This window comes from Nannospalax galili, unplaced genomic scaffold (assembly GCF_000622305.1).
Source record: "Nannospalax galili isolate Female #2095 unplaced genomic scaffold, S.galili_v1.0 scaffold1266, whole genome shotgun sequence".
Classification (NCBI taxonomy): domain Eukaryota; kingdom Metazoa; phylum Chordata; class Mammalia; order Rodentia; family Spalacidae; genus Nannospalax; species Nannospalax galili.
Window position 1 is genome coordinate 48640 of NW_008354379.1, and position 10245 is coordinate 58884.

General features: G+C 46.3%; 1 protein-coding gene across 1 annotated transcript; it reads left to right on the forward strand.

The window, feature by feature from the left end:
• Positions 1 to 6925: 6925 nt before the first annotated feature.
• LOC103748826 (sperm motility kinase 4A-like) lies at positions 6926 to 9238 on the forward strand. Its single transcript, XM_029555244.1, is given in 2 exon segments — positions 6926 to 8359; positions 8747 to 9238. Coding segments are annotated over 2 exon segments (1866 nt in total). The 5' UTR covers positions 6926 to 6985.
• Positions 9239 to 10245: the final 1007 nt, after the last annotated feature.

Sequence of the window (10245 nt, forward strand, 5' to 3'; positions counted from 1 at the left end):
GATTTTTGCAGACTGATTTTATAACTTACCACTATAAGCTTCTGTACATCAAAAGAAACAATCAAAAAAGGGAAAAGAAAGCCTACAGAATGGGAAAAATCTTCACCAATGACTCATCTGACAGAGGTTTAACATCCAGAATATATAAAGAACTTAAAAAACAAAGAAGCGAGGAACCAAATGACCCAATTAAAAGATGAGCTAAAGATCTAAACAGAGTTCTCAAAGGAAGAAATGAAGATGGCTAAGAAACATCTTAGTAAGTGTTCAATATCAATAGTAATTAGGAAAATGCAAATTAAAACCACCCTAAGGTATCACTTTACCCCAATCAGACTGGCTAGGATCAAAAGAACAAATGTTACCAAAAGCTGGCAAGGATGTGGAGAAAGGGGAATGCTCATTCACTGTGGGAGAGATTGCAAACTCACTCATGCAACCCCTATGGAAAACAGTGTGGAGAACCCTTAAAAACTAAAAGTTAACCTACCGTATGACCCGATTATACCACTCCTTGGCATATACCCAAAGGACTCATCCTATTATAGAGACACTTGTACAACCATGTTTGTTGCTGCTCTTTTCACAATAGCTAAGAGATGGAAGCAACCTAAGTGCCCCTCAACTGACGAGTGATTAACAAAAATGTGGTATATTTACACAATGGAGTTCTATTCAGCAGTAAAGAAAGATGAAATAATGAACTTTGCAGGTAAATGGATGGATCTAGAAACTGTTATACTAAGTGAAGCAACACAGATTCAGAAAAACAAAACCATATATTCTCCATCATTTGAAGATCCTAGAACCAAATCCTTAAATTCCATGTTCTCTTAGTAAGATGATGCTGTACAGCAGTTTCTTCTGCATGAAATAACTGCCATCAAAACGACTTCAGCTGTGCCTGCTTGATAAACATCGTCACAATTGGGCTTGTTGATGGTTGTGCTCCTTCATTAAAGGAAGGGCAAGCAGGGTCATTGGACCCTCACCAGAGTATCCAGCCATTCTTCTCAGCCAACTCTTTGTAATGGGCTGTAATCACACATGGTCTCCTGGATTTGGGGAGGGCTAAAGTATATAATCTGTGGAAAGATAGGAAGAGAAGGCTTGATCCATGTTGGGTAAAGGCTTTCCAGTGTGATACCCTCAGGTCACTCCTATACCTCAGCAACCCCTCAGTCATCTCTGTAAGTAAGCTCAGTAAATTCATTGGTTTTCCAGGAAAACTTTAATTAAACATTGGTTTGACACTAGAAACTTAAAAGGGGATAATCATTGTTTAGTATCAGTATCCCCAGGAAAAGAATTCTCACAGATGGAAAATGTATTTGTTAATGTTACTATGTCTCATAATTATTAAAAAAAGAAAATGGGAATGTAAAAGATGTTAAAAGGATATGGGAATGGAGATATTTTCCAAAATAGAAAAAAAATGAGAAAGCCTAAGCAAGTGATGAAGGTCTGTGTTTTATGATATATAAAGGATGAGACAAAAACACTATACACATATTCTTAAGTTTTCTAAGGTCATAGGTTAGTCAACTAGTTTAAGGAACAAAATACATGACTAGCCAAGTTTTATCTGAGAATGTTTGGTTTTTGTTCAAGCTTTATCTACATAGGATATGGTAATTAAAAGTACCAGACTGATGGAACTAACCTTATTACATGTTTAACAGATATACTTTGAGACCTATACTAATCTGGTCAGAGGGACTTGAAGGGCAGTTTTTTTGCTCCTTGCCCTCCAAGGCCAACTAAGTTCCAGTGGACTATGGAGCATCTCTCAAAATGTCTTGCAAGTGTGGTGAGCCACCTGTCCTCCTGTTCAGGGAGGCCATGGAGACCCCACCAGATGGACTTGAACCAGTGTCTAGTTTACAAAGAGGAGGATCAACTCAGAGGAAACATTTCCTCCATGCTTTCAAGTGAAGGCAGCCACGGTCAAGCAGGACCTTTGACTTACCTTCACATAGATGGAACTGGTAAAAGAAAGGAGCCAGGAGCTCCTCCCAAGCCCATGTGACCCCTGAGGAACAGATCCTCAAATGACCTTAAGAGTAAAAATAAATTGGTTTATTTGGGACAACTGTATGGTCTTAAACACCCAAAAGGAAAATATAACCAAAGATTAAAGTGATTAGTATATTTCTTTAAGAGTTCAAGGGATTACACTTCCCCTACATTAGGCTTAAGTCCATATAAAATGTTATTTAGACAATCACTTCTCATTGATGATTTTGCTTCTAAGCAGAAAGTACTGCCAGATGTAAGACTTTAAATCTGCAATACTGTAGTGCCCACCTGTAGCTAAGGGAGAAAACCCACTATTCTAAAATTACAGCTAAATTTGTTTTCTCCCCTTTTCTAGAAGCCTTTGAGCGGGAACTGGCACTGATTCTAGCCACTTCAATAATTATCAAAGTGCCTGAAAACAAATCCTGAGTCCATCACTCTTGAGTCCAGCCTTGGCAGACAAAATGAGGAGGAACCCAATATAGGGATGCTTTTGGAAGCTCTCGTCAAGAAATTCCAATGGACTCTGATATGAGAATTTGAAATTTTCCCTCTTCTGACTTTTTTCTGGTTCCTTTCTAGAACTTGTAATGCTAACTACTCTTGCCTTTACTTCTTCTTCACATTGCCTATTCACCAGTCAAGGACTTTCTTTTCTCCCTATAGATGAGAGTTATGCAATTTGGGAGTCTTTTAGATAGACCCACTGAAGGGGTACCCCAATTGCCTTACCCTGTGTCCCTGTTCAGCATGGAAGAAGCCAGAGCAGTCTGTGTTCTGATTACCTATCGGCAATTTGAGGAACCTCTTCAGAGGATGGTGTGATAAGAATAGGAGGTAGGAATTTCTGGGTAAAAAGACCCCAAAGAAAACTAGCCACTTTCTTAGCTAAAAGTCAAAATGCCCTTGGGCCCCTTAGCAACATACTTTGTTCCAAAGGCCAAAAATGTCGAAAGTATTTGGGAGCTTTTATCTAATCCCTAAGAGATGTTAGGGTTATATCTCCAGAGCGGGTAATGTTAGAGTAGCAAAAAAGGCCTATTTAAAAAAAAAAAAGAGCTCTCCCTGACCCGCAGGCCTCTCTCCGGGATAAGTCCATCGTACCCTCCGCACCTTGAATTCCCCAGCCTCATTCACCCTCCCATCTCCCCTGCCAGTCTCACCTCCTAGCCTGGGTCCTGTCCCATTCCTTTTCTTGGGGCCCCAGACACCTGGGGAACCAATCTGCTTCCTGATCCTTTTCATCCAGACCAACTTAGCGCCTTCTCTGGTCCCAAGGAGCACTGCTTCTGAGCCTGGCCTGGCCGTCACCTCCCTCTGCCTCCCTGGGCCTGCAGGACCCACAGGCCTCTCTCCAACCCGCAGGCCTCTCTCTGGGGTAAGTCCTCCGGGCCCTCCACGCCTTGACTCCCACAGCCTTTTCTAAGGTTAAAAACTCATTCAGTTTCATGTCTTACCGGGTTTATACTGAGTTCAATATTGTATAACTGTATTAATTCAACTGTGAACCTAAAATTTTTATAGCCACTTTTGAAAGAGATGTATCTTTGCTCTGGAAACGGTTATTGAGTACATTAAAGCTGTAATGACATGCTGATTGTAAAAAGTAAAGAAAAAAAAGATGCATTTTTTATTTATATATGTGTGTTTGCCCACATGTATGTATATGCACCACATGCCTACTTCATGGCTACTGAGGGAAAAAGGTGGCAGATCACTTAGATCTGGAGGTGCACGATGGTGATCCACCATGTGGTTGCTGGGCACAGAACGCAGTTCCTCTGCAAAAGCAGCAAGTGCCTTAACCCCTAGCGATTTTTCCAGCCCGATGTTTGGTGTTTTACAAAGAGGGTGACTGTCTAGCTTCAATCCTTCTCTTGACCATGTGGACAAAGGAAACATTGTTGCAGGTGAGAGCAGGAGAGCAGCCCTCCTAGCCCTGAATCTGCTGGGGCCTCAATTTTAACTTCTCAGCCTACAGAAGCATAAGTTAGCAATTTCAGGAATTTTACAATTACCAAACTAAGGCATTTTGTGAAGATCAGGAAGGGAACAAGATCGCTGGATATGGCTCCATAACACATGTAGGACAAGGGTGCTTTTCTGTCTAGAGAATTATAGTTGATAGGGTTTTCTTTTCATGATCATTTTGAACATATTAACCCAGTCTCTCATGAGAACCTGGGTTCTAGATGAGAAGTCTCATGGATGTTTAATGGAGATCATCATGTCATGAATGGCACTTTCTTCCTTTCAGACCCAAAGTGTAAGTCACATGCCCTGGAGGTACCTGGGAAACAGATCATTTTGTCACAGCATCTCAATGTTTTAACGATCACCATCTATTTCTTCATCAGCTACAGCTCAATAGACAGGAATCAAATATGTTCAGAGTGGACATGACAAATTCATCCACTAAGGTGTAAATATCAGTGTCATAACCCAGTGATGGATGACGTTCTTGAGCCTGTAGTTCTTTTTACTCTTCTATTACCATGAAAGTGCAAATGTTCATTGATATGATTTGGATCTCAGTGCCCAGAAGATCATATGTTTGAATCTAGGTCCCCAGCAGGTGGTACTCTTGTAGAATTCTGTGGACCCTTGGGCAGTGAGGTTAGCAGGAAGAAGTGGGTCACAGGGGGACAAGGGGTACTGCCCACTCACTCCAACTGGCCTGCCCAAGTTTCTACTGAGCCGGTGATCAGCCTCTCCCTCCACTATGCCTTCCCTGTCCTTATGAACAGGAAGTGAGGAAAACCCTGTACTGAGCCCTGATTGGTCCATTCTTGCTCTGACCTCACAATGAGCCACCGTGAGGATGCAGAGTCAGTTGCCCACAGTCAGTTGCACTGTGGAGACAGGTCTCTGTCCTCACAGTGAGGAAACTCTCTGCTGGTGGGAGAGCTGTTGGATCTTCGCACCAGGAGCTGTTAATTCGGATTTTGTGAACTGTTGGTCCTCCAAGTAGTGAGTTTCCTTCCCAGTTTGCTGGTTCTGGTTTTGTGGATTTCCTGTGTATTATTTATTGTAGGTTTTGGGTATGATGAGTGCTTCTATTCGTTTTTACAACTGAAAATTTAATTTTATGTGCATAATTGTTATTTTCTGCACACATGTAAGCTGTAGACATGCACGCAATGCCTGCAGAGGTCAGAAGAGGGAGTCATATCCCTGGAACCAGAGCTTTGGATGGTTATCAGCCACTTTGTATGTTTTGGGACTGAACCCAGGTCCTCTGCAAGAGCAGCCGGTGCTCTTAAAAATGGCCGAGCCACCTCTCCAGCCCCTTATTTACCTTGGCATCTCACCTATGTCCCTAACCACCCTATTTTGTGAGTCCACCCTCTTGCTGTACATAGGCCATATCATGTGGTTAAAATTAACCACATGATATGGCCTAAGAAACCATTTGGGATTATCTCTTAAGGAAGGGGACTGCTGTGTGTATTTGTGAGTTAGGCCTCCAGAAGCCCTGCTAACTTCACCTTCTGTCCATCTGTTTACAACTGGCCTTTCATGTCCTATTCTCTGGGGCAATTATGAAGCGCTCCCATTCTTTCAAGTTAGTGAGGCCGCAGGGGCACTGCAGGTGGGGCTGATAATGTAATGAAGCAAAGGATCAAACCTGTGCCCTCAGTTCTGCTGGCTAAAGAGGTCAAAGAACAGGTCAAGGAACAATTCTTGCCAAGTACTGGAATCATCCATCCATGGCTCCATAGACACTGAGGTCTCTCCCTGAGGAATATGCAGAGAAATTTTATTCACAAGGACAGTATATACCCAAGTTTCCCAAGCATACACTTCAAAGACTTCAATAAATCTCCTCTAACAACCTTAGTCTTGTGGTTTGTTCTGGGAGAGACAGTGGCACATGCCTTTAATCCCAGCACCCAGGAGGCAGAGGCAGGTGGCTCTCTGAGATGGAGGCCAGCTATGTTCTACACAGCAAGTTCTAGGCCAGCTGGGGCTACCGGGAGACCTTGTCTCAAAAAGGCCAAAAGTGCCTTGGGAAGCAAAGGATGTACTAGGCTTACCGCTTACAGTCCATCATCAAGGGAAGCCAAGGCAGGAGCTCAGGGCTTGAACCTGGAGGCAGCAGCTAGAGCACAGACCACAGTGCAAAGCTGCTTACTGGCTTGCTCCTCTGAACTGTGCTCAGTCTGCTTTCTTATATAACCCAGGGCCACCTGCCACCTCTTCCTAGGTGTTTCAAGTTGACAACACAAACTAACCAGGACAGTGGCCTCACTTAAGTCTTGATAGGTAATCAAGTTAGTACTGGTTTTCAGAACGAATCTGGAATGGTTCCTTCCCTGTCTGTTTTATGGCATACTTGGAGGACATCAATATTTGTTCTTTAAACATCTGGTAGAATTAGTAAGTGTCTCAATATGGTTGTGAGCTTTCCTGTGTTCAGATTCTTATTAAGGCTTCAAAATTGTTTCTTATTATTGATCTTTTTGGTGTTTCATAAGCTCTCGGTTCAGTTTTGAAAGTCATGTACTAACAGAAGTCTGTCCAATAATTGCAGAATTTCCTCTTCACTCAGAGGCTACTTTTCAAACTATTTCCTAGTGACTCTCCGGGTTTCGACGGCATCAGTTGTAACGTCAGCTTCTTCTGAGTCTGATATTATTTGGGCTTCTCTCAGCGTTATGTGAGGCGAGGGTTTGCCACGTCCACAATCTTTCCGATAACCAACTTTCTGTTCCTGTGCCCTTTGTTTTCTACTTTCAGTTGTCTACTCATTACCAACTTCCAGATCTCTGTTCTGTGTCACTGTCTCCTGTCTGGGAGTTGTTTGGTCTCAGCCTCCAGGGCCTTTGAGGTGCTTCAGGAGGCGGTGTGAGATGTGTCTGATTTTTGATGTTGAAAAAAAAGACCAAAAAAATAGGCATGCCCTTAATATTTTGTTTGTTTGTTTGTTTTCAAATTCTACAGGTGAGGTTGTTTCTAACCGATCATGGAGGACCTGACCACGGAGCAGGACACAAAGGCCTGCTCTCCTGCTCTTAAAACCTTCTACCAAAACTACAGAATGATGATGACCCTCGGCAGAGGAAGTTACGGAGAAGTCAAACTTGCCTGCCACATTCCCACAGTCAACTGTGTTGCCATTAAAATCCTTAAAAAGAACGAGGAGACTGCCCCCTTTATGGCCAATGAGATCAATATTATGAAAGACCTACGCCATCCTAACATCATTAGGCTCTTTCACGTGGTAGAAATGAGAGACATCACCTACCTGGTAATGGAGCTTGCTTCAGAGGGAGAGCTGACCGACCACATCCTCGAATGGGGCTCTCTACCGGACCAGGAGACCTGAAGGTAGTTTAGCCAGATACTACATGCGGTACAGTACTGCCACAGCAACAGCATTGTCCACAGGGATATAAAGGTCAACAACATCCTGGTCGATGGCAGGGGAAATGCCAAGTTGAGCGATTTCGGCCTGGCAGTTAAACTCCAACCCGGGGAGAAGATAGTGCATTTTTGTGGCACCTGGCCCTACTGTGCCCCCGAGGTCTTTGGCACAGAGCCGTACGATGGCTATCCCACAGACATCTGGAGCCTGGGAGTGCTCCTCTTCGTTATGGTCTCCGGAAAATTCCCATTCGAAGATCCTTATGATGCAGAAGCACGACGGAAGATCCGGGCTGCCGACTTCACCATTCCCAGTCACGTCTCCCTTGACATTTCCGATGTCATCGCTGAACTGCTGGACACACACCCTGGCAGAAGGCCCACTGTCGACCAAATCGTGGAGCGCCCGATGGTCAGGGATGGCGAGGCATGTTCACCAGCAAGTTCCAGACAGACTCTGGAAGGCCCATCCGGCCCAAGCATTGTCAGGGCCATGAAGATCATGGGGTATGAACCTGAGGAAATCAGCCAGTCTCTGAAATACCAGAAATACGACCATGTCATGGCAACATACATGATTCTGCAGCACCAGGCACCCTGGGGAGACTGGCATGACCATCAGGGAAAGAAAGTTCTGGCAGGCAGGTGTTTCTGTCACCCTGGCAGATCCTCACGTATTCCCTGTGCCCGAAAGAGAGCTTCTGAGCCTGTTTTACCCACCTTCGACACCCCACCTGCGCCCCAGGAGGAGGAGGAGGATGAAAAGATCTCCAAACAGGGTGGCAGAAGGCATAGCATGCCTGCCATCCTGTGCTGTCAACACAAGACGCCCCACCTCCAATACCTATCCAGTCAGGATTCTGATGTGGACAGTTCCCCTTTCAGCAGCAGCAGTCGAGGAGACAGTGACGACTATTCCAGGATGGTGCCCTATGGCTGCCTGGCTGTAGATGAGGTGGAGGATGAGGTGGAGGTAGAGGAAGAGGAGGAGGAGGAGGCAGAGGAGGCGGAGGAGGAGGAGGTGGAGATGGCGGAGGAAGAGGAGGAGGAGGAGGCAGAGGAGGTGGAGGAGGAGGAGGTGGAGATGGCGGAGGAAGAGGAGGAGGAGGAGGAGGAAGAGGTAGTGGTGGTGGTGGAGGAGGAGGAGGAGGAGGAGGAGAAGGAGGTGGGAAATGAGGTGGAGGACGAGTTAGAAGAGGTGGAGGAAGAGAAGGTGGAGGAGGTGGTGCAGGTGGTGGTGGAGGAGGAGGAGGAAGAAGTGGTGGAGGAGGTGGAGGAGGAGGAGGAGGAGGAGGAAAAGATCTCCAAACTGGGTGGTAGAAGGCATAGCACGCCTGCCATCCTGTGCTGCCAACCCAAGAGGGCCCGACCCCGACACCTCACCAGTCAGGGTTCTGATGTGGAAGGTTCCCTTCTCACCAGCAGTCTTGACATCAGTGCCAATTATTCCAAGATGGTGCTCTATGGCAGCTCTATGGCTATACACAGTCAGCCATCCTCTTCTCTGGGGCCACACCAGGGTGTGACTGACAATGACACAGATGAGGGCACATCCTGCTGCTTGTCCTCATTGGAAACTAGTATCTCCTGGGATGTGTCCCAGCATGTCACCCCGAGAGTTTCCTCTGCCGACGATGTCTCATCATCAGAAGATGACAGCACTGCTGGCCAGCCTCAGCGTGCCACCACATCTTCCCCTCGAAGCCGTCACCTGGGTGGGAAGGGTGTGAAGAAGACAATGATGAATTGTCTCAGATGCCTCTGTTGCTGCCTGCCGCCCAGAAGGAGACGCTCCACCTCTGCTAACAACCAGGCTCCAAGGGACCATGGGGTCAGCCACAGAAGCAGGTAGGTGGGTGGTCAGGATGCACTGGTGCTCTTCATTCCAGCCCTGCTTTTCCTAACGTCCTGTGCAAGTGACCGATGGTCACTGTGCTTACTCTGAGCATGTGTGTCACTTAGCACATCTTTTGCCTCAGATGACCATTCCCACAGAGTGCCCCCAAGTGGAACCTGGGGAATTTGCCCTAGTAGTACACAGTAGAGAATGTTGTCCAGAGGCATGCAGGGATGGAGGACTGGTTTGCCAAAGGGAGCCAAGATTCTCTGGCGAACCATTTGGGGAATTGTGAGGCAACAGGCCATCCTCAATATTCAAAGTTACTGAGAGCCTCCTTCCTTTGTCTTTCTGCTTTGAAGTGCTGAAGGGGAAAATCCCCAGTTCCATGGCTCCTGAGCCATGGGATGGGGTAGGCCTGGCGGAGAAGTGAACAGCCACAGGAGGAAGCCAGGCCGGATGTCCAAGCGGCTGGGAGGCCACACCAGGACAGGCAGGAGGCCTTTGACCTGTACAGGAATCATGGGACACACCACTGCACACCTATACAGGTAAAATTCCAAGCTGGAGGTTCTGGCTTTCAGAAGGCCTTTGATCAGGGGAAGGCCCTGAGCTGCCCTGGGATGAGAAGGTCCTGTTCTCACTCCTGGCTCAACATCAGCATCTGTGAAGTCATGGCTATCCTTCCCTATGTGTTTCTTAGTGGGGAACAGGGTCTTCCTCAGGTGCAATGACTATCCCCAGGCAGGTAATTCAGAGTCAGCCACATCCACATGCCTTGCCACAGGATGGCTCCCAGCTTTGAGGTTACAGTCTCCAAGCAGCCCTGTGGGAGTCCTCTGAAGGACAGCCCCCTCTTTCATTTCAAAGACCTGGAAAGATGCATGGCTGCTTACAAGACAGGAGACCTCAGACCTCACACAGAAGGAAGCTTCAGAGAATCTCAGCTGGGCAGTGTCCTGAAGGAGAGCTGTGTCTCCTCCCTCTACCTGTTCCACTCTGTAAGTAGATACCTTCTCTCC